Source organism: Centroberyx affinis, unplaced genomic scaffold, assembly GCF_046629955.1.
Source record: "Centroberyx affinis isolate AG114_WGS23_722 - 3 ecotype Tasmania unplaced genomic scaffold, CSIRO-AGI_Caff_v1 ptg002586l_1, whole genome shotgun sequence".
Classification (NCBI taxonomy): Eukaryota; Metazoa; Chordata; class Actinopteri; order Beryciformes; family Berycidae; genus Centroberyx; species Centroberyx affinis.
The window spans coordinates 170,001-195,522 of NW_027280791.1; the positions used below are offsets into that span (position 1 = coordinate 170,001).

At 40.6% G+C, this 25,522-nt stretch overlaps 1 protein-coding gene across 2 annotated transcripts in view; it reads left to right on the plus strand.

The window, feature by feature from the left end:
* Positions 1–14,495, plus strand: part of LOC139656942 (dihydropyrimidinase-related protein 2) — a 17,520-nt gene extending 3,025 nt beyond the window's left edge. Inside the window, exons 3-13 of one of the 2 annotated variants that reach the window (XM_071534587.1) lie at positions 1–55; positions 1,311–1,372; positions 5,131–5,211; positions 5,688–5,756; positions 7,581–7,701; positions 8,337–8,493; positions 8,755–8,896; positions 9,810–9,980; positions 12,228–12,415; positions 13,272–13,423; positions 14,404–14,495. The exon at positions 1–55 is cut by the window's left edge and continues 110 nt beyond it. In XM_071534587.1, the coding sequence (XP_071390688.1) occupies positions 1–55; positions 1,311–1,372; positions 5,131–5,211; positions 5,688–5,756; positions 7,581–7,701; positions 8,337–8,493; positions 8,755–8,896; positions 9,810–9,980; positions 12,228–12,415; positions 13,272–13,423; positions 14,404–14,495 (1,290 nt within the window). Of the gene's footprint in view, positions 56–1,310; positions 1,373–5,130; positions 5,212–5,687; positions 5,757–7,580; positions 7,702–8,336; positions 8,494–8,754; positions 8,897–9,809; positions 9,981–12,227; positions 12,416–13,257; positions 13,424–14,403 lie in introns of both variants that reach the window. The other variant, XM_071534586.1, reaches the window with a different exon arrangement.
* Positions 14,496–25,522: the final 11,027 nt, after the last annotated feature.

Genomic DNA, 25,522 nt, shown 5'->3' on the forward strand with positions numbered 1-25,522 from the left:
ACCGAGTGGCACAAGGGCATCCAGGAGGAGATGGAGGCGCTTGTGAAGGATCATGGTACGGTGACACCTAACTCAGCCTCTCAAAGTGAAATTTGATTTCCTCAGCTTATTTTCCCTACTAACACAGACTCATAGACTGATGCTGAGTTTGTAACAAAAAATATATTTAAAGCTGCACTAGGCAACTTTTCACGTTCGTGGCTTCAAATGGCAGCGAGGGCTAACTGTTTGAAATTTGAACTTCAATAGCCAGAAATCATGTTTAATAACCCGACCACTCTGTGATCACTTTAAACCAAAGGGATGAGAGAGGCAAAAGCTCTAACATTGGTGAGTCCAGCTTTCACTGGACGGAGCGCTGCTCACTGCTGTTTGGGAGACAGGAGAGTTTGTATTTCACACTAAAGTTTTGATTTGTCTCCCCCATGGGTGGAGAACTGCCTATACCCAACACCAGAATTTCCTTTGGGCAAACAGGGCGAACCTACTAGGTCTCAATTAGTGGTGATGGGACACTGTTCTCTGTTGTCCCACTTTGTGATTTAGGCTGATAACATGAGTGTATTTTTGCCTAAAAAAGCCAAGTGCAGCTTTAACACAGTATTTACAGCATATATAATTTTTTAAGATCATGGTATGGCCACACCTTAGCCACCCTTTCATAAAGACCTAGATATATACCAGTCAGTTTGGTTTCTCTAGGGTAATCATATTTCCCACTATTACATGTTTTTTTATATTAAGTTAAAGTCACTCTATTACTAGGCCTTAAAGCAATATTCCACTTAGTTTTAACATGGGGGTAATTCAGCACTTGACCGCCATGAAAACCAGGATATAAACTAATCACCAAGATCGGATGTAGCTGGGACGAGTTCATAATTTTGCCAAATAGCATTTTCATTGATAGAAGAGAACATAATGGAGGAATACCATTTAGGAGAGATAGTTCCTGTTTGGGAGACTGGAACTACTTTTATTTTTAAATACTAATTTTAGTGTAAACCAAGGACCAATTACTGCTTTATTATCTTAAAAGCAGGATATGTTGTTGAATCTGTTCACAAACTTGTTAAATGTAATTTTTTAGGCTATTTTCTTGGCCTCATTCAAATACTACAAAAACTACAAACTCTTCTTGGTGAGTGGTTTATATTCTGGTTTTCATGGCGGTCAAGTGCCAAATAACCCTAATGTTAAAACTAAGAGGAATATTGCTTTAACAATCGGTCTGTTCTTTAATCTATTCAATCTCTGTTTATTTTTCTGACTCAAACTTTGGTTTGACAGTGGCGTCTTGTGTTCCTCAGGTGTCAACTCTTTCCTTGTCTATCTGGCTTATAAGGATGTTTTCCAGCTTACTGACTCTCAGGTAGGGCTTCTCCTCTGCTGTGTCCGTCCATCTGTCTGTCAAACCTGATATCTCATGTGATATGTCAGGAGATATCTCAGGTGATATCTCAGGTGATATCTCAGGAGATATCTCAGGTGGTATCTCAGGTGATATCTCAAGTGATGTCTCAGGTGGTATCTCAGGTGATATCTTATGTGATACCTCAGGTGATATCTCAGGTGATATCTCAGGAGATATCTCAGGTGGTATCTCAGGTGATATCTCAAGTGATGTCTCAGGTGGTATCTCAGGTGATATCTTAGGTGATACCTCAGGTGATATCTCAGGTGGCATCTCAGGTGATATCTCAGGTGTTACCTCAGGTGATATCTCGGGTTTTATCTCAAGTGATACCTCAGGTGATATCTCAGATGATACCTCAGATGGTATCTCAGGTGATACCTCAGGTGATATCTCAGATGATACCTCAGGAGATATCTCAGGTGATACCTCAGATGGTATCTTAGGTAATATCTCAGGTGATACCTTAGGAGATATCTCAGGTGGTATCTCAGGTTGTATCTCAGGAGATATCTCAGGTGATATCTCAGGTGGTATCTCAGGTGATGTCTCAGGTGATACCTCAGATGGTATCTCAGGTGATATCTCAGGTGATGTCTCAGGTGATACCTCAGATGGTATCTCAGGTGATATCTCAGGTGATACTTCAGATGATATCTCAGGTGATACCTTAGGTGATATCTCAGGTGATACCTCAGGTGATACCTCAGGTGATATCTCAGGTGATACCTCAGATGGTATCTCAGGTGATACCTCAGGTGATATCTCAGGTGATACCTCAGATGGTATCTCAGGTGATATCTCAGGTGATACCTCAGGTGATATCTCAGGTGATGTCTCAGGTGATACTTCAGGTGATACCTCAGGAGATATCTCAGGTGATGTCTCAGGTGATACTTCAGGTGATACCTCAGGAGATATCTCAGGTGGTGTCTCAGGTGATATCTCAGGTGATATCTCAGGAGATACCTCAGGTGGTGTCTCAGGTGGTATCTCAGGTGGTATCTCAGGTGATATCTCAGGTGATATCTCAGGAGATACCCCGGTCTGATTTTGATGAAACTTGGAGGGATGACACATTTGCTCATTGTGTTGCAGCATTTAATTAAAAAATTACACTGATTGTCCTGATGGGGATGCTATAATTGCACGTCAAAATTTTAAACTCAAACGTGATCACAGACACCACTCGTCCGATTTGGACAAAACTTGGAGGAATGATGGATTTTGGTTTTCTGGTGTTAAAAAATACCAATTGCCTTGATGGAGGTGCTATAATGAAATGTCAAAATGTCAAACTCTGAAAAGTGAGATAGAGCCTGCCCACTGAAGTACTCAACACATTGTTTATTGACAATGTTTCAAGCCCTCAGACTCAGAATTTGACCTGCTCACAGTAAACGGTGTGTTGGATCATTTTAGTGCGTGGGCTCTATTTTGACTCTGTCTGACTCTGCCTACTCTGAAAAATGTGAGGAGTTATTACATTATTATAGCCAAAAAGTAGAGGATATCAGGCTCCAGATTTCCCCTGCTGCTCGTATCCTCTCGGTCTTCCCTGAACACTCTGCTGTACTGCGCTGTTTTCAACCTACTGCACTGTCAGCTGAGGAAATTAGAGGAAAAAATAGAGGAAACTATTTCCCTTATGAAATCCTCCTGCCCTCTTGATATTGTTTCTAAAGTTTCTAAAAGAGGACATTGGTTCAGTTGGCCCAGATATTTTATAAATTGCACGCCTTTATATCATCTTGTCTGGACTACTGTAATCATCTTTACTCCTCTCAGTCTGGATTCTCTGTTGCCTAAACTTAGTGCAAAATGCAGCAGCAAGGCTTCTAACTAAATGTAAGAGATGTGAGTATTAGACTAATTGACTAAGTGACTAATCACTTCTAAAAACATACTTTTATAAACTTAAGCTTTTGGGTTTAGATTGATTGCCATTGTCTTCCCTTTTTTGTTATTTTATTACCGGTTCGATTTATCACCGCTGTTATGTTTTTATTGTTCCCCTTCTCTGGTTTTCTGTGAAGCACTTTGTAACTTTGTTTCGAAAAGTGCTCAATAAATAGAGTTCATTATAATTTTTCATGCCGTTTTCAAGCCAACCACCTGGTATCAAGTGACGTGCGTATTCTTTGGCGCTGTTAAATGAAATATAAAACTTTTAAAGGCCCTATCTCTTACACTAAGTCTGACTGACACGAAACTTGCGACCCAAATCCAATTATCCATACAAATTACACTGATTGGCCTAATGAGGGCCAACGCAGCAGCAAGATGCATCATTCCCACAAGTTTAGTCAAGTTTGATCAGTGGTGTTTAGATACCATGACAGCACACAAATGAATCCCCAGACAAAGACCATGCTCTATACTGTAGAAGCATTGGGCAACATAAATTTAAATGATAAGCCAAAACAATGACTGCATGCGTGGTTTACTGTTGCTTTGTTTCCTAGTGATATAAACTGAGAGGTCGGGCAGAATGGTTTAAACACATTAGTGGGGTATACACTCATTCTCAGATTCCCATCCAAACTAACCTGGTAAACAAAATCTATTTTGTATGTTTGTTAGCTTGTCATGGTGTTAGCCACATTATATATTGCTGCTGTTACTGCTGCTAACAGACTGTAAAATGTTAAGAAGTGATAAACTCCAAGAGAGAGAGACTGGTAGCACACTATACAATGCGTATCTATTACTTTGACTTTGAAGTGCATAGTGCCAGATGTATATAGTATGACATTATAGACACAATATCATAGCCTTGATTTTGGCACTAACAGTCTGTTTCTCTTGCTCAGCTCTGGGCTAAAAGGGAGGTTTAGAGAAGCCTGTAGTACTGATTGTCTGTGTGTTTCTCTTGGGAGTGAGTGAAAAGATCATGAAAGCCACGTCTCTGTCCAAGTCTTTTTCTGACTCATGGTAAAAATGCCATAATAATCCCATTTGAAAGCTCTTTTGAAACAGATCTGTATTGGCCTTTGCACCTGTGTCAGGAATGCACAGAGGATAGTGCAGCCAAAGTTTATCATTTGCTCTCTCATGTCAAACTTTGATGGCTCTTTATAATTGTGCATTTGGCAGTTGGGATATGATGACTCATTCAAGACGTCAGTTTCACTCAGTCCGTGAAATCACTGGTGTTACTTAAACAATCAGAGCGTGGGAGATTTACATATTGTGTGAAATTGAGGGTGCATAATTAATTTCAGCACAAAAGTATGCCCAGTCATAACAATTAGGAGTGCCTCTGGCAATAAAAAGCTATGATTATTGTCTGGTGAATTTCAATGTTTTTCTTCTGGTCTATAGCAGGGCTTAATGTCTCATCTGCTACAAAGACAATCAAATAAGTGGATTGGTCTGATTGTGATCGCAGTATCTATTATCCAATACTGATACTGGTGTCGGATATACAACTGATAAAAGGATACAATTGGGTATTGTACTCTGAAAATCAGATACAAAGGCCTGTGTATAACATGTCAGAAATTGAAGGAAAACAACTTTATTTCCTGGCTCTTTTTCATATCGAAGGCTGTTAGAACAGAGAGAGAAAAAATTTATTATAACTACGTCATCAGTCAAGAGGCCTACTTAGCATTGGTCTATACATGAGTTTCGCAATCACAATCTGTATTGGCAGTGAAAACGTGGTGTTGGTGCATGCCTAGATGGTAACTGTGTCTTTCTCTTTGCTGCAGGTGTATGAGGTGTTCAGTGTGATCCGTGATCTAGGAGCCATCGCCCAGGTTCATGCTGAGAATGGAGACATTGTAGCTGAGGTACGACACTTCACCCCATAACGAGCCAGACTGGGAGGGATAATACTGAAGTATCTGGAGACGAATACACAAATGACTTTGTACTGGATGCTGCTCTGAAAAAGGCTTCAAATGGAAAATAGAACCCTTCAACACACTGTTCATTGACAACATCAAGCACAAACACACACTGTCTGACAGGCAGTCTGTATTTTATCAAGCATCGTAAAAGCTATGACACATCACTTTCTCCACAGTCGTTATGAGATGTTCAATACTGGGCTCTTAATAGCCAACAGATGCAAATCAATATTCATCGAGGTCATGGCCATGGTTAGTTTTTCGCTGCCAAGGCTGGCCATGTGGGACATTAGCTGCACCTGCACATGACTCAACATCTTGCATTTCCATGGTGGTGTGTTTGTGTGCGTGTGTGTGCGTGTGTGTGTGTGTGTGTGTGTGTGTCCGTCTGTGTGTGGATGCATGTGTGTATTTAGGAGCAGCGTCGGATGCTGGAGCAGGGTATCACTGGGCCTGAGGGACACGTGTTGAGCCGTCCTGAAGAGGTAGGATTACATTTCAGTATTACCAAATTTCCCGCCATTAATCACACTCAACCTCTTCTGTGTGATTTTCAATTACCCTGTCAGCATCCTCAGCTGTTTGAATGAAGAATGGAGAGAAGTTGGATTTGGATTTTTGCTCCCATTAAATGAATTATTCTGATTCTAATTATTGCTATTAGTAGTAGTAGTAATTTTGGTATTAGTATTATTAGGTGCTCAGGAGCACCTCTATACGAGCTGGACACTGTGTGGTTTGTTGGTTCGTTCCTTCATATTTTGCAATGTGCAGTGCTTAGTTACGGTATGTGCTCTTTAGGCCACACAGAGCACAAGGAAACCATCATATTGATGCCAAAATGCCAATACTGCCGGTTTATCAACAACCACTCAACAAAGTCCAGAAACCATATTTTGTGGGCAAAATATAACCTCAGATTTATCATCATTAAGTTGAGGAAAGGTGATAGATCCAACATTTGATGTCCGCTATGCTTTAAGAGCATTAAAGCAACTTGTATTGCTGGATTGTCAGGTAAATACAGTCACGTAATACCATCAAAGCAATGGATATACTTATTACTGTATGTCTACAAATGATGACCAAATGAGAGCACGTAGATAGAGAAAAAATTAGGGTCTAGTATAGAACCTTGAGGCACTCCACAGCTAAAGTACACTGAAGAGAATGTAGAAATTCACAGAGGCAACAGAGAAATGCCTATCTGAGAGATCTGATACAAACCAATTAAGGGAGTTGTCTGAAAACTCCACAAAACATCTCAGATGCTCAATTAAGTTGGGTGGAGGGACCTTACACCTCTGAATCAGGGGTGGAGGGACTTGGAAACTCTGGATCTGATGTGAGGGAGGGACTTGGAATTTATGGAAATTTGGTGGAAGTATCTGACAACTGTGGATAAAGTTCAGGGGACAAACCCGACTGACCTGTCTGGAAATTGGGTTTAGCAGAGTGGAGAACTCTGAATGAGGGGGAAGGAACAATCTGACTTCTCTGAAGAAATGGAGGAGGGGAGCTATGACATCTTTGGGAAAAGGGTTCAGGGAAATTGAAGCATTGCTTAGTGAGGGATGTCAAGGATTTAAAAAAAAAAATGCCAGTGACATCTCTTGGAAAGATGGCACCTCGGGAAGAGGAGGATCAGTTCTTTTCTGAGTTGGAAATGGAGAAGTCTTCTGCCTTTTATTATAAGAGGATGGTGATCTTCTTGACTTTCAAAACTTCTGATGTTATGCTGTTTGACATCTTTAAGTTTAAGCCCCGCATCTCTCACTGCCTTGGCAAAGGGTTTAACATCCTCTTCATTCAGATTCACATCATCCTTCGAATGTGAATATTCCTGTGGAGAGCCACAGACACATTAGAGATTTATCTTCAGAAATCATTTTCAAGACATTATGAGTTGTTGGACACCATATTTACTCTATTTGCACACCGGATAAAAGATCCTTAGCGTTTATATATTTGCCATTGGAATCATGCAAAAAAACAAACAAAAAAAACAAACAATTTAATCTCAGCAAAGTCCTCATCCCCATTGATGACATGAGAATCGGAAAAAGCTGCTGTTTGAAATAGGACTGAGAGAAGTGGGTTCCTCAAAGATGGGAAGAGGAGTGGAGGGGCGGGGCTTGTCAGTGGTAGGAAGAAGAGTGGAAGCCTGGACATCGTCAATGGTGGGAAGAGGAATGGAGAAGTAGGGCTCCTCGGTGAGTGTGGGAGGAGCGAGAAGCTCAAACTGCTGGTGTTCTCCTCCTTTCAAATGTCCCATCACAGTCGCCCAATGAAACTTCTCCCTTCTCCAGGTGGAAGCGGAGGCTGTCAACCGCTCTGTGACTGTGGCCAATCAGACCAATTGCCCTCTCTACATCACCAAGGTGATGAGCAAGAGTGCTGCCGATGTCATCGCTCAGGCCAGGAAGAAGGGTGAGAGGCTGCTTGAAGCAAAAAAAAAATCCAACCTGAAACAGAATATTCCAATGATCTTGCACAAATTCAGTCAACATTTCTTGCACAATTTGTCACCATTTGAACGACTCTCTTCCAAAGCTAGAAACCAGAGACACAAGACTTTAAAATGAGATTTTATCATGAGACAAAACCTTAATCTACTCCTCTGACAATGATTTAGATACTACATTTGTGGACTTCCAGAATTATGCTTGAGGTTTTGGACCTAAATATGCTTTGTTTTATTCTAGTGTCAACACTTCTGAACCACAAAATGTTCCCTTAGTTTCCTTAAATGCTCAAGTCAAATCAAGCTTATTTAATACAATGCTATTAACAAATGGGATTGTCACAGAGTGATTTACAGAAACCAAAAACAAAACAAATAAAATCAAGGGTAATAAAAACAAGTCATAGTACATGTACACCACAAACTCTTGGAGACTTTGCAATGTACTTTTTAAGCAGTAACTCTAACCAAGTCCACAAAATGATTCTCCAAATCATTGTCAGTTGAGAGGCTCCAGGCCTTGTTTTTGGATGGGATGCATGTAAAAAAAAAAACCTCAAAGAGCATACTGTCTTTTATTATAATGGAAATTGACTTTCAGGCACTGTGGTCTATGGGGAGCCAATCACTGCAAGCTTAGGAACAGACGGCTCACACTACTGGAGCAAGAACTGGGCCAAGGCTGCTGCCTATGTCACTTCCCCTCCGCTGAGCCCCGACCCAACCACACCTGACTATCTCAACTCCCTGCTCTCCTGGTAAGAGAGGACACTCTACACATTCAAACTGAGAGAGATAGTGACAGACACTTATCATGACGATAATAGACGAATGTGTTAGTATTCGTTTTGCTGTAAACCTGTCAGAGGTTTTCAAACTGTGAGGTGCAGCAACTCTCTTGTCAAGACAGTTTAAAGGGAGAGCGTTGTGCCAAGTGTTTTGATGTAATGTGATATGTGTATGTGGTATTAACCATCAAAGAACTAACGCAATGCCCTTTTTACCCATGCACTCTGTAGTGGTGACCTGCAGGTGACGGGCAGTGCACACTGTCCCTTCAACACCGCCCAGCGCGCTGTGGGCAAGGATGACTTCAGCCTGATCCCTGAGGGCGTCAATGGTGCTGAGGAGAGGATGCCCCTCATCTGGGACAAGTGTGTGGTACGCACATTTATAGGTTTTTTTCAAAATATATGGCATAAAGCATTAGGGCTGGGCAATATATCAATATTATATCGATATCAAGATATGAGACTAGATATCGTCTTAGATTTTGGATATCGTAATATTGTGATATGGCATAAGTGTCTTTTCCTGGTTTTAAAGGCTGCATTACAGTAAAGTGATGTAATTTTCTGAACTTCCCAGACTGTTCTAGCTGTTCTATTATTTGCCTTTACCCACTTAGTCATTATATCCACATTACTGATTATTATTTATCAAAAATCTCATTGTGTAAATATTTTGTGAAAGCACCAATAGTCATCCCTACAATATTGTCACAATCTCGTTATTGAGGTATTTGATCAAAAATATTGTGATATTTGATTTTGTCCATATTGCCCAGCCCTATAAAGCATGTAAATTGAGGGGAAAGACTCATGATGGAAAGGCCACAGGTTCGACAACTGCACCAGTCAAAGTGTGTCCAACAACAGCCATTGGTCTGGTCAACTCTGAATCCCTACTAGCTCATTCAGTGTGAGTCACTATGCATAAGAGCGCCAGCTAAACAGCTAAATGTGAATGCAAATGTCATGCACAGCAATAATCTATAGTGCCTCACACAGTGTTTGAAGAGTTCTGTTCCAAAATGTGAACTCCCCCTTTGAAAGAAGTGGCACTTTCTCTTATGAACATAACATAAGCAAAAAAAATAAATAAAGCAAGTTTTGATCATTTTTAAAGCCCTAACTTAAGTCCTTGGCTGACAAAACAATAACACTTCAAGATGAACCTGAGGCTAAAATTTCCTTTGGTGATTAACTTTTTTTTTTTTTGGAAATGAGCTCTCCATGTCCATGTGCCTCCATCTTTCTGTTCCCTTCTCTTTCTCACCTGCGGCCCGTTTCAGGTGACGGGTAAGATGGATGAGAACCAGTTTGTGGCGGTGACCAGCACCAACGCCGCCAAGATCTTCAACCTGTACCCCCGCAAGGGTCGCATCGCTGTGGGCTCAGATGCCGACCTGGTGCTCTGGGACCCGGACGTCACCAAGATTATCTCCGCCAAGAGCCACAACTCGGTATGACATCACTCATAACTTCATTACCCATAATATTTATATCTGGAGAACACTGAGGTCTCTTATCTTCAAAGGCAAAGATTTGATTAAAAAAGCAACACAGGCAGCGACGGGCCTTGAAAAATCCTTGAAAGTTTGTGGATTTAAGAAAAATAAAATAAGGCCTTAAAAGTGTTTGAAAATGAGTGGAAGGCCTTGGTGGTTGGTTATCGTTGATAATCATTCAGTTGATAATCATTGTAAAAATGATTATTTTTTATTATTAAATTAAAGTTCATCAACACTTCCCATTCTACGATATCTCATTTTGACCAATGTCATGTTTTAGCCCAAAACAAAACATGCCAATTTTGAGTCCTTGAATTTCACAAAACAAGACCTTGAAAGTAATTGAAAAGTCCTTGGATTTGATGTCCAAGATTCACAGAAAACCCAAAATATCCTGTCGCGTGATATATGTTATTACGAATAGTTCAATTCAGGCTAAATGACAGCAGACAGGGCAATTGGTTTACAGATCAACCTTTTGTTCTGTCAGATGACTCTCTCTCTCTAAGGCCTTTTGCTGCTGAACATGCCTGATTGGTTTAAAACTACAGCAACAGGGTGTGGGCCTCACACTGACTCGAGGGAGTGATGTCATCCTTAAAATCTGCCAGAGAACTGGAACACATCGTTTCTGATTGTTAGCAGGCAAATCACTGCTGTGTTAGTGTGTGTGTGTGTGTGTGTGTGTGAGAGAGAGAGAGAGAGAGAGAGAGAGAGAGAGAGAGAGACTCTTACTTTGTATGTTATTGGAATCTAATTGCTTAAACCCGCCATGTTCTTTGGTTTCTTTCATTCCGCTTGGTCAGGAAATGATGGACTAATGTTCATGGGAGAAATTGCTCATTTGGAGTGTGTGTGTGTATGTGTGTATGTGTATGTGTCTTAGGATGGCCCAGCCTACTGGTGACCTCATTTAAGGTTTGCGGAGCCCAGCAGCTTGCCATGACCTCAGCCTTAGCTCCGGTAGCTTTTAGGAGCGAGTGGTCATACAGCTTCCACATTTGTCATACAGCAACCCCCCCCCCCCCCCATCTCCTCCCCTCTCACCCCATCATCCCCTGCCCATTTCCTCACACACACACACACCCAAACACACAAACCACACTAACGACCCCGCTCCATCCTGTGGCCTGGGGACCGAAAACCTCAGCGCCACATCAGTCGTCCTCACCCAGTGACGAGACTCAGCCTTGCTTTCTTTATTGGCGTTAAAAACCGTAGGGAACACTTTTGACGCACAGTGAGTAAAATCAATTAGTCAGTCCAGTGACTCTACAGAGTGCAGCCAGTCAGATGTCCCACATAGTGTACTGAACACCAATGAGATCACATTATTGGAGGCAGAAAACTGAGCATTGAGGTCTTATTTAAGATGCGACTCATACAGCTTGTGGCCTGCTCATATACTTCCTTAATATAGTGGAGAGTAGGTGAAATAAAATATATTGTGGTAAAAAACACCAACGGTTATGACACCGGCCCTAACTTTTATTACCGTGACCACCGCAATAACCGCCGACTTGTTGGGAGGCTGAATAACAAATGTATTAAAACGTGTTTAAAAAAGAGAAATGTCTTGTGATTGATATGATAAATTAGTTTTTAAGTAATCGAAGCATATTACATTACTGTTTTTAAGGTTTCCATCTTATTAATAATTATCAGGATAATATTGTATATTGAGATAATTTTGGCCAAGATGATGGTACTATGAAATTTTCATATTGGCACAGGCCTAGTGGAGAATAAACCCAACTAAACTCAATTTGCTCACCTTTTTATTGAGAAATAAAAAGTATTAAAAAAGTAGTAAAAGAGCAAGTAATAAAAGAGTTCACCCACCTTGATATAAACTTATAAAAGTCATTCGTACATGACACATTATTAAATAGTATAGGTCTGATTTACATTAAACAAAAGAAAATCAAAGATTAACTGATTCTCTTCTGAAAGCATGTTTTGTGTTGGGTTAGCGTTAGGATTAGGGTTTAAGGTTTAGTGTTTAGGGTAACCCTAACCCTAAACCCTAACGCTAACCCTAACCCTAGGCAAGCTAAATTTTGCCTAGTGATCCTCAAGCCCAACATCCTATGTTTTGATAGATGATGGGCTTGAGGATCACTATTGATGATCACTGGCAGGGGTTCATAGTTAACCTTCTTGCTTCATTTTCTCTAACATCACTGATCTTTCCCCCAGACTGTGGAGTACAACATCTTCGAGGGCACAGAGGTGCGCGGCGGGCCGCTGGTGGTGATCAGCCAGGGAAAGATCGTCCTGGAGGAGGGTAACCTCCACACCACGGAGGGTTCGGGACGCTATGTGGCCCGCAAGCCTTTCCCAGACTACGTCTACAAGAGGATAAAAGCCCGCAGCAGGGTAAAAATGCTTTTTCACACAGAGCCAATTCTGTCACATTTAACTACTACAAGTACTTTGAAAATATTATTAACTATTCTTCAATGTATTGATAACTGAAGGACTTCTGGCCAGGAAATGCATTGCTTTAGCTCCAAGTAATCAACAAAATATTTAAACTTTTTCTAATGAAAAACTTTTTATATTTTCTAATGAATTCTTTCTAAATTTTCAAACTGAAGCAAGCACACACATTTACAAAAATGTAACCTCTAGCTAATATTATTGGTCTAATGGGGGCACTATAATTTTTTTTTAACTCAAATGTGATATCTCAGACACCACTGGTCTGATTTTGATGAAACTTTGATGCATTTTGCCACTGTGTTCTGGTGTTTAAAAATACATGGACTGGCCTGATGGGCCGCTATCATTAAAGGTCAAAATTTCAAACTTAGAAAGTCAGCAAGTCTGCAAGTCTAACCCTATTTAGGGTGGAATAATTAAAGGTCAAAACTCAAATGTTTAAAAAAAAAAGGTAAAAAAAGGTTTAAACTCAAATGTAATACCTTAAATGCCACTGGTTTGATTTTGACAAACATGGAGGGATGATGCATGTTGGCACTGTTCTGGTGTTTAAAAAAAATACACTGATTCACCTGATGGGGATGCTGTAATTAAAGGTCAAAATTTCAGACTTTGAAAGACCAAACTGCTGCACTATTGGTCCGATTCTGATGAAACTTGGGAGGGATGATGCATCTTGTCACTGACTGGCCCAAGGGGTGCCTGCATCATTCGTGGGGGACGACATGTTTGCTTGTTAGTCTTCTTTACCCTGACTGTCTCTTCCCTCTGTCCTGTCTCACAGCTGGCAGAGCTGAGGGGCGTACCCAGGGGGCTCTACGACGGGCCGGTGTGTGAGGTGTCGGTCACCCCTAAAACCATGACCCCCGCCTCCTCCGCCAAGACCTCACCTGCCAAGCAGCCCGCCCAGCCGGTCCGTAACCTGCACCAGTCCGGCTTCAGCCTATCCGGTCAGTGGAGACATGAGTCCGTTACTCTGTTTTGATGACAGATTCATTAAAGATCCAGTGCAACGATTTCAGCTCAGTCAGGAAAAATTTGATGTTGATTTCTAACACAGTGAGCATCATTTCTTTCAGTTTTTGATGGTTTGATGGTACAAAACTTGTAGGACAGAGTGACAGCTGAACCTGCAGACAATATTTATATTTTTGGGGAACAAATATTCAGAGTTGGAACTTCAGCACCCAGAAACAATGGGGGCACAATGGAGATTTTGGCTACTTTGGAAAGTAGCTGGCTGGCTATTGTCTGACAGACTATGGGACATCTGATTAACTATATATGCTGTCGACCAATCAGAGCATTCATTAAAAACTGGGTGTAGGTGACATCATTTACACCAGGAACTAGACAGGAATTCTAAATCGGTTTGTTTTTCAAAGGCTGTTAGTCAAATTTCTCGTCAAATGTTTTTTATTTGAGCATGTTGACATAAATACATATACATGAGCATATATATCCATACAAATATACATGCAATTAGACTGGAATATGCTCTTTTTCGTTTTCGTTGTGTTAGACAAATTTCTACAACGCTAACAGTTATAATAATTAATGCAACTTTACATGTATAATGTATAATGTAGGCTATTTGTTTTTTAAATTTCTGTTCTTTTTATTATAGGTTATACAAGACATTTTAGATAGTTGTAGTCTATTTAAAAGCCCAACTAGGGAGTAGGGTTGGAAATATGCATACATCTTTTATACTTCAATTATGAAGTGTAATTATGTTAACTGCACTGTCCCTATGAAATAAACTACTAAATAAAAAATAAATAAACATTAACAGGTCCTTTGTTAAATTATGAAATTGAGAGAAATATCCTATGAGAAATGCAGCTCTCATTGCACTGGACCTTTAATGTTTCACCATAAGAGAACGATCACAAGTGTGAAATGCTGACTTTCCAAATTGACCTCCCAGGTGCTCAGGTTGACGACAACATTCCTCGCCGGAACACCCAGCGCATCGTGGCGCCGCCGGGCGGCCGGGCCAACATCACCAGCCTGGGTTAGAGCTCCGCCGCCGGCCGATGAGGGGGGGGAAACGAGGGTTTGAGGAAGGAGGGCCATCAGGAGCTGAGGGGCGAAGAAACCACGTTAACACCGGGAGCCGAAACCCTCCGCAGTGCCTGACCGGGCCGTCCGCCAGCCTCAACCTCTCACCTCCTCCTTCGCTCCGTCACGTTCCCACGCTCCCCGTCACCCAACACCCCGACACCCCGACACCCTAGAGGAGACACCTAGAAGAAAAAAAAAAAGATCTGCCTCGTATGAAGAAAAAAAGAGAAAAAAAAAAAAACGACAACACTCCTTATTTGAGCACTTTTGACTGTATTATTTAGTTTTTTTTATACTGTACTTTCTCCCTGCCATGTATCCTTTCATTGTTTGTTTTGTTTTGTTGTTGTAATAGAGGGGTCAAGTGAGACTAAACTGAACAGAATTAACACAGTTAAGAACAGCGGATAATTTCCACACAGGATGTCCATCCTATTTCCATCCATTCTTTTCATTTTCGATATCGGGTAAACGAAGCATGGGTACAAAAACAGTAATTTCTTTTTTTTCTTTTAAATAAGTGTAACAGTAGGTTGCTTGAACTTTAACACAGTCTTATGGTTGGTCCAGCTGACGAGTATCTAATACGTCCCTCAAGCTGTTTGCTATCTGTGATTTATATTATGTTGTATTTCCAATAGCTTCGCTTTCCGGTGTATCGCCATCTGTCACACACTGCTACGATCAATACAGCATCGATTAGTCGCCACGAGGAAGGCCTTGAGATTTGGAGAATTAAAAGAACGCAGCAAGCAACCGTTCACGCCGAGCTATATTTAAGCCCAGGGTCAGACTCTCCTGCGCTGGCACTCATCTCATGTTATCCCACCCGTGGCTTCGCTAAGGTACATAAGTGAAAAACCGTACTCCGTATTTGGCAGCTGCCGTAAGAGCTTGTGAGTTGGCGGGAATGTCCTGGAGAGCGGAGGGAGCCTTGGCAGGTACTAAAGAGAGCTCTGTGACACATCTCCGAGGGGCTCGGCCATCGCTAAGCGGGAGAAAGGGCGACTAGAAGAAAACGATTTGGGGAGGAAGAGAGAGAGAGAGAGAGAGAGAGAGAGAGAGAGAGAGAGAGGTAGAATTGTACTCGCTGTCACGTCAAACACAACCTCTCCTTTGCCTTACCCCCACCTTAACGTCGTCCTTTTAGAGACGTCACAAGCCACATTTTTAGTGTCGGGAAGGTGCCATCCACTTAAGCAGCTATACTCTCCGTTTTTTGTTTGCATTCCTGCGGATCCTTAAAGATCCATACTTCTGATTGACAGCCGTTTGCAGCTTCTGCCTCCGCTGCCCCAGAATGCCGCATTTCCGTCCATCACCAACCAGTGCATTTACACATAGAGTAGTGAATGTTTATCTTCTCTCCAAGGTGACTCTTTTATACTCATCAAAAATCCCTCTTTCCTTTCTACTCTTTATGTGCCTGAACCCACAGAAGTTGTACTGATAGTTTGATTTTTTTTTTTTTTTTTATTATTCTTATTGAGGTAAGTGAAGGATGTAAGATAAAAGATGTAAAATAGCCAGGATTAACCGATTCAAAGGTGCCAGATTTTGCGCTTTCGTAGGGCCTATTCTTACTGGTAGTGCCCCTGTAAAGACGAAAAATGCTTGATATCTTGAAATGTTCTAATGTTTTAGAGTTTTTAACTGTTGTCAAACTGCTTTTTAGTGTCATTATGTAACTAGGTGCCTAAGGGCTGAGCACTATTGATTTACGCTTGAAAGTAGACATGAGCTAATGTACTTCTGACTAGTGTGCAGTGTTGATGTGTGAGGGATGGGACACACACAGCAGGTTCTTGTACAGCACTCTTCCTGTCGCAGACATGGCGAGCGAACGGTCGTACCGCTCCCGTTCCCGTTTTTTTTTTTTTTTTTGCATGATCTGGTTTTCATTAAGCCAAGCAGACCTCCAACTGTTTTTCTTTCTTCGCTCTTATGTCGACGAGATCTTGGCCACCAGTCACCGTTCTCCTGCAGTCTTTTGCCTTTTTTCTCCCCATGACTCAACACGGAGCAACACACTCACCCTGACATGCACATAGCCAGGTCTGACACACATGCACACTCACTCACACACACATGCACACACACACACACACACACATGCACACACACACACACGGAACAAGTAGTGTCTGAGTGTCCTTCCAGCTCTGTGCTTGTGGTTTCAATCCTCAGTTTTCCAGGCTTCGCTCTGTTCTCATTGGAAGCCTATAGAAGGCAAAGTCTGCCGGTGTTACTAATGGTATATGTATTTAAGGAATCCAAAGCAGGGGAACGAACACACACACGTCTCTTAAGCACTCAGAGATGAGACGAAGATAGGGATGGGAAATGGAAACTTGATCTTCACAGTAATGTTCACATCACACAGCAAGTTTCAAGGTTCCTCGAGTCAGGACTGGGCAGGACCTTTCTACATCTAACTACAGACTCACTTTGGTCTACCTTTGCCTCTTCACTTTTACGTAAGTTTCCCCTTGAAATATTCTGGGTTATCATCATCTTGAGTATACTTTAGCAGTTAAACGATACTAGCCTCTTTGAAAAGCAAGTTGTCCGCTAAGGAAAAAACCCCTTGCCAGTGTATTAGCATCTCTTCCGCATGAGTCTCCCATTTGCTTGCTTGATGTTGGAATGCATATCTCTCAGACGGAGGTTTAGAGACGCAGGTTTGAAAAGATTCGTCTCTCTGTTCCTATTAGCCAGAACTTTATACACGCTTAACTTTAGGCAGGAAGGGAGGTGGTGAGGAGGGGGGAGGAGGGGGGTTTGGGGGGGGGGGGGGGGCTCCTCAAGCACAAATATGATTTGGCAGCAAGGAGAGCTCTCTCCTGAGACTAAAAGTATGCATCTTGTATTTTCCACGTCACTCCTTCCTTTTCTATTCCTCCTCTATCTGTCTTTCTCTCCGTCTGTTTCTCTCCCTGGCTCTTCCATTTTTTCTGGGCGTTGCCGTGACGACAGGCCCCTCCACTCACCCTGGGCTCTGCTTTTTTGTTTGTCATGGCAACGCTTGTCAGATTGGAAGTTGCCATTAGCAACCCCTCCTGACCTGGTGCTATTAGAACAACGTTGTACACACACACACGCGCACGCACACACACTCACACATGTACACACACACACACTTTTAATAATTACTCTGTGACGGTGTTGCACCATTTCTATATAATCCTTCGGTGAGTTGTGTGGGATCCAGAAACCTTCCTATGACAGTAATTACACACACACACTCACACACACACACACACACACACACAGATCACAAAGCCGTTGTTGTGATGAAGCAACCATGCCTAAAGAATTGACTTGGATATTATAAACCAGCTGTCAATACTGGCATCATAGCCGTGTCCCATGTCTCCTCCATTTACACACACACACTAACACACACACACATACAGTACATACTCCTTTTTGCTCTGTCAGCTTGGACGCTTTTTCTATGCCATGCTAGTGTGTGATATGTACGCAAAGTGCTGCGGACTGAGAGGAGCTTCAGTTCTGAGGTTGCTAATGCTGTTGAACACCTTTGCCCCTGAACCCATTGTCCCCTCTGTAAGCCTTTCCCATTGTGAAAGTGAAACTGTGTGATGGTATTTGTCTTGGTGGCTGTGGGGTTTCCGGGATGCTTGCTCACTATGGAAAGTGTCAAATCCCATGGATGGTGATGTAAAAACAACAAGGACTTCAAAGAATTAAAAACAAGAACAAAAAAAAAAGGAATTAAGTCTCTGTCTCTTTTCTGAGTGAGAGCATTTGTATGAATGTTGACGTATTCTTGGATGTTAGGACTCTTCTATTATCATCTTAAAAATATAGCAACAGTTTGAGGATTCATGCCCAAACAAGACTTAGACAAGCTCATCCACGCCTTTATCGCTAGTAGGTTAGATCAGTGGTTCTCAACATGGGGTCTGGGGACCACCAGGGGGTCCCCAGCAAATGGATGAAATGTTAAACTTCAGCATTATTTCATTTACAAGAAGTTAACACAATAAGAGAATGTAGAAAAATTAATATTTTGATCATAGTTTCCCTGTTATCTCTCTACCTACAATACAGATAGTCATGGCATTCTGGACAAAATCATATCTAACAATCAAAATATTCTCAGATTTGGGTTTGAGAGTCCAAATCTCATCGAATGGGGGTCCGTGGCTCTAATGTGGACTAAATTAGGGGTCCTTGATATGAAAAAGGTTGTAAATCACTGAAAAAGGTTGTAAATCACTTCTGTGACTTCTGTGATAGTCTTTTTTCAGGTCTACCCAAAAAAAACCCCTCAGATTATTCATTTTATTCAGAACGTTGCTGCTAGAGTTCGAACTAAAGCTGAACACATTACACGAGATGTTCTCAGCTCTCTGCACCGGCTTCCAGTTTGTCAAAGAATTGACTTTAAAGTACAGTTGGTCTTCTACAAATCGCTCAGTGGTTTAGGATCAAAATACATCTCTGACTTGCTCTTACCGAATCCTGTAGACTTAGGTCATCTGGGTCCGGTCTACTAACCATTCCCACAGTTAAAACTAAGCCTGGTGAGGCAGCGTTTAGTTATTCTGCTACACAGAGCTGGAACAGACTCCCAGAAGATCTCAGAAGCTCCAACTTTGCCCACTTTTAAAACTAGGCTCAAAAGATTAGGCTTTTTTATTCTGCACTGCTTATGCAACTTGAGCTTTATTCTCTCTATGCATTTTAATTCTTTATCTATTCTCTCTTCTGATAAACTTAATCTCTTTTTATTTGCTTTTTTATTCATCTTATCCTGTATTTCCTATCTAATGTCTTTATACCTTGTGTAAAGCACTTTGAATTGCCTTTGTGTACAAAATGTGCTGATAAACTTGCCTTGCCTTCTCAAAGCCACTAGACAGAGAGAAAACCAGATATATGTACAGACAAAATAGAGTTTACAAAATGAGATGTCCACTATTTGAAAAAAAAAACTGATGCTTGTGTGACCGGCTCACCTAGATCTTAGCTATAGACCAGATAGACTACGCCACCTTGGGACTTGCACACACAGAACTAGCTGGTTGAACTTGTAACCAACAAAAGAGGGTTTCCATATACAGGTTAATTCTGCAGAATTGAGACAGAGACGTGTGTTTTACAATAAAACAATTTATTTTCATCCATCAACCACAATTAAAAGTAGCAGCACACAATTTAATATACTAGTTCTCTTAAAACAATTATGCTTAAAATAACTTCCACGGTTACCAAACAGTTTACAATCCAACTGGGCAAATGGAGGGCTGCAGGCCGACTGCAGTGGAGGGGGGTTTGCACGGGCATTAAATGGCACTCTGGCTAACACCACTCGTGTAGGAAACACCACACATACAGGAAAGCATGCAATAAGGAGGGAGCCGCTATACTTAACACCACCCCACAGCGAGTACAGCCGCAACCACTCACTAGAAAAAGCAAACACTTACAACTGTTAGCAGATAGGAAATCAGAGCCGTGGGATCACTCCGAAACGTTGTGATCACCACGCTTTACAGGCATGAATATTTAAGACAATTGATAAAAAAAACAAACAACCAACAAAGCAAAGCAGCAGTGGCAGACGTCCTTAGTGGACACAAACACATTTGCTGTGTCTCCTATCAACCATGGATCTCCCAGCAACCTATTGTGGCGGGTCTATGGTGGAAAGCCAAATACAGCAGTACTGGAACCTCTCTCTCAATGAGGAACATCAGAGCACAACACCCAGGGCAAAAGGGGAGAGCATTCTGGTAGTGCCTCTACCTGGGGAGGTATATATCTATACCACACACCCCTGCTAATTGGATGATTGGCAGCACTCTGGTGTGAAGCTCTGAGGGAGTGGGTGTGTCTGCCAACACCACCCATACTAGTAACTCTAACGGTTACACTTGCTTTCATGAAATAATTTGTAGCAAACAACCTAAAATAATTGGTAGAATAAAAGAAGAATGGAGAGCGCTGCTGGGATAAATCAAGGATAGAGGTACTGTTTGGTTGTGGGGTTATCAGTAAAATCCAAAAAGAAATCTAATAATCTAATGTAAGACTACATTGATCCCCATAGGAAAATTATCTATTGCTTGCACACCTCATACTGAGGTACAGAACAGCACCTTGAAGCAGGTGGCATTCAGTGTTTTGGCTAAAAGACACTTCAGCAGGGAGGAGGAGTGCTGAAACTGGGTTGAACCTGGCTGACAAAAACACATTTTTGAGATATGAAGGAAGGATGAAATTCAAGTGATTTTTTTTTCTCCAATTTCACTTGAATTTCAACCTTCATGTCTCAAAAATGTGGGACAAAAATAGAGTCTGTTAAAGTGTTGTCATTTTGTAGTGCATGGATGCAGTAAGTTACTTAGAACTACAAGATGCATTCACATTTTTTACACTAGGTGGCAGCACTGTTATCCTCATCACTCCTCAGTGTGTAAAACATTGTATTTTTCCTCTGTTTTCCTTGCTTAGCTGTAGACAAGATCAGATCTATAGCACAATGGGTTCAAAATCAGATCGTCTATCTATCTATCTATCTATCTATCTATCTATCTATCTATCTATCTATCTATCTATCTATCTATCTATAATATACATGATCCAGACTCACCACTCCCAACAACTTGTTTTAATTTCATCTAGCAGTAACTTTGTGATTAGGTGTCATTTCTTCCCCAAATATCTCATTGAAAAAGACTCTTTATATAAGGATAGAACTGGACATTTATTGTAATAGTTAGATAACCTGTGGCAGGTCTACTGCTGCACTCATTGTAAGTCACTGTTACTGTGATAAGAGCATCAGCTAAATGCCTAAAATTAAAATACAAAAAGGAAGTAATGTTCAGTTTGGATTGTCCACATTAGCCAGAACTAAACTGTGTGATAGTGGAAATGGAAACCAAGTAGGCCTGCCAGGGAAAATCCACCGTTTTCTGCACTGTGATGAATTAAAGCTATAAAAACTCAAGCAAACACAATTCAGAAATTAGAGTCTTGGTTTTCCAGGAGGTTGGTTTTTGGTTTTTTATGCGTCAAAATATATTGAATGAACTGTTCTGAATTACATGAATGGAGATTAATTCACCTCCATTATCCCAGTCAACCTCTGTGAAAGGAAACTCTGTGAAAGGACAATTTCTGGGCTGGAACCTTTGCTGCTCTTTTCACTGTGAAATATCTAATAAAGCAGAAATGGCATGAAAATAATCTTTAAAAGGGCAGTTCCCCAGAAATGCTATAAGGGGGTTTGGGGGCATGATGCTCCCACAGGGAAAAAACTTTTGAAAATCTACTTTGAAAAAGTAATTTCTGGCGAGTTCTAGTGGCATGTACATACACATACAATGGAGAAAATATATTATACTTGCATTTGTGATCTCTCACTGAAATTAATCCAATCTAACAATTACAGGTATACAATGAAATGCAATATGATATATATATAATGCATATTGTTAAACAATGACTCTTCCATCACTTTAAATAGTCATCAGAGAAGAATGTTATTCTGTGGACTAAGAGAAGCAAAGAAAATGTTAGTTATGAGATGGAAAGCCCCAAATGTTTTGAATACATGTCATTGGCATCTTTTATTCTTGGATGTACTTTCAATAGAATTGTAAATTGCATGATCACATGGTGCAACGAGTCAAACTGTAGAGGCCCTATCTAAGGCAGTCGAAAAGGCACGATGTTTCTTATAGACAACTTTGTTTGACACAAATATGTGTGATGATGAGAGGGATGTATGGGAAATGTGTATGCTTTATATATGAAACTGTATGCTTACCAAGTTAGAGACGCATGACCAATTATTTTTCATGTATTTCCTTCTTATTTCATTGTTTTGTGATTTATTTATTTATTTATTTTCTTTAATTTGTTTTTCATTGGTGTTCATGACTTATAAAGGGAACAGTTGGAAAATCATTGTGCTTACATAGGAATGGGAAGGAAGTATAGGAGGGAGAGGATGGGGAGATCAGTCGCAGTCACATGTGGGTAGCGGGTGGATGGGAGGTAGGACCAGACTGTGTGTATACATATTTATCGAACATGCTTATGTGTACATGCTCTTATATTTTACAGTGTGTGTGTGCATGACAAAAAAAACAAATGCAATATGATATTAAACAACTTTGAAATGTCAAATGCACAAGCAAGATAGTTTCATTTCCATTTTCCAGCTACTGAGAAAAAGAAAATATTTGTTTTGTTCTTATATTGTTTCCACACAATATAAGAACGCACTCAGTCAGTATTCACATTCCTGTATTATGTCAGTCGAATTATAGTAATTTCAGTAATTTGTTTCCATCCATCTGTTCCATCAATAAGAATCAATGCTCTTTTTGCTCTTATGAATTCCAGGTGAATCTGCATAAGGCTACTGAAAGTGAAGAGGCAATTTAAAAATCTCTTTACTGATAGTTTGGCATGCTATTTTAAAAATATAGCTTACATTCAGCAAAAAGTAATCATACATTTAATGGTGTGAACAATAGATGAGATAAATAGATGTAGGTTTACAACTGTGTTTACAGGCTCTAATAGCACTTCTCAATAAAGTCTGGCATCTCTCTCAATTTTGGCAGTTTTTTTTTATCTGAAGGAGCTATAGACTCTTTTATCTGCACAGATTGGATAAGAGAAGGCAAAGGTGTTATGATTGTATAGAGAGGGAAACGTTCATGTGGCCTTGAAAGATCACTGCTGACCAATTTAAGCTCTTAAAGAGAGGAAAGATGTATGCCAGCCAACATATAGTGGAAATGCTGCCCTTCAGACTGGTTATAAGCCGCTTTTATCTTAAATCTCCTCAGGTGATCAGTGTTATCATTGCCCCTTCAGAAATGTTATCTTGGTGTTTCAATCTAAACCCCCCACCCATCCATCCCAGTGCACACCTATATGCTTTATCTGTTACACAGAAGCTACAGCACCTTGGTGGTCGCTCTCCCATAATGCCCTGCAGAGCACAGAGCCCTCTAGTGGTCTGATGTGAAAGTCAAGGGAGGTCTGTGACAGAAGGGGAAAGTGAGAGATGAAGCCATAACAACCATTAATTATTGAAGTAGTCATTGTGCAGCAGCACAGAAAAGAAGCTTTCAATATTCCTTTTCAATACCATCCCAGCGAGTTACACAAGCCATGCAAACTGTACTAGAAAGTACAATTAGCCTCTTCATTGAGTTTTCATCATCTGATCTTTATACAAGGCCTCTCATCTATATGCAGACATAATACACATTTGGCCTGGTTGTAGTAGTAGTAGTAGCCTAGTAGCAGTAGTAGTAGTACAGTAGAAGTGGCAGTAGCAATAGTAGCAGCAGTAGTAGAAGTAGCAGTATCCATAGTAGTAGAATCCGTAGCACTAGTAGTAGTAGTAGTAGTAGATGTAGTAGCAGCAGTAGTAGTAGTAGTGGAAGTAGTAATAGTAATAGCAGTAGTAGCATCCGTAGTACTCCGTAGTAATCCGTAGAAGTAATAGTAGTAGCAGTAGTAGTAGTAGCAGCAGAAGTAGTAGTAACAGCAGTAGTAGTGGTAGTAATAGTATTAATAGTAGTACTAGTAATTGTAGTAGTAGAAGTTACTAGCACTAGTAATAGAAGTACTTTAATGATTCTACTGCTTTATAAGTGGAACACTAAGTGACATAATACACAGTAGAAAGCACAACCAGGACTCTGCTCACATAGACAAAGTAGAATACCTGAGTAACAATAGAAACATGCAGTAAATAAATTAGGTGTAATGTAATCCCTACTGGGAAACCCTGCTAAGAGGATGAATTAGGTATAAAACCACTGGGTTCACTCCAAAGCTTCATCACACTAGAAAGAAACTGTTTACCTATCTGCTGCTGTTTCTGGGAAGTTTAATTAAATAAATCTCTGAAACAGCTCATTTGTTGCATAAATGTTTGGTGAAGTTGTTGAGCAGCAGGGAAGGAAAGTCACTGTGTCACTCTGAGAAAAATCCCTCTCCAAATAAATTTTGAAAGGAAATGATATGACAGAGTAGACTGAATTAAATATGACTGTGAGTCCATTCCCATGTTAAAACTGTCTTCTTCTATTGGTTTTAATTATACACAGGCCAGATGGAATGGAATTTGTACAAAATTTCACTGCAACTTTGAACTTAAATGTCAAAACATCTCCTACTCCTTAGTCCTTATTTCTTTTTTCTTCCTTTCTTTCTTTCTGTTTTGTTTTTGTTTTTTGCCCTTGCACTTTTAAATTTGTCACTATACTTATTTTGGCCGGATATTTTGGCATTGTGCCTTGCCAAATGGCCTACTGAAAATAATTTCTCACAAATAATTAATTGCATGAACTTTACCAGAACAGCTGTTAAAACAGCCGTTGAACAGATTAGGTTATAAACGCAATGCCCATTACCTGTTGGGTGAAGCCTCCTGAGCAGATGGGAGAATTGGCAACGAGTGTATCACCTAGATATACTAATACATGCGGCCCTACAAAGGAAAACAGCAATAACTACTTTATGTGTTTTAAAGGTCAAAGGTCATGACTGTTTAGTTGTAAAATTATACCTATCAATGTTATTAAATTCAGTCCTCTTCTGTAGGCTACTAAAACTAGTTTTGTCAGGACAGGACATAAACTGCAAAGTCAATTTTCTCATTTGGATCACCTAACTATTTCAGAAATAAGTCAATGACGCATTTGTGACAAAATGAACGGGGACTTTGGGGGGACTTGGGGACTTTTTCTGAGGAATGAAAACGTCCAGTGGAGGTGATAGTTGTTGTTTTCACACATTTACTATGTTTACATGGACAGAAATAATCTGACTATTGGCCTAATTCTAAATAAGACAATATTCTGATTAAGCTGTTTACATGTGTTGCTTATAGAACTATTCCATTCATATTCCTGTTTACATGCTACATGCAAAGTCCGATTAACAGGACAAAGGAGAATCACTGGAGCACACGG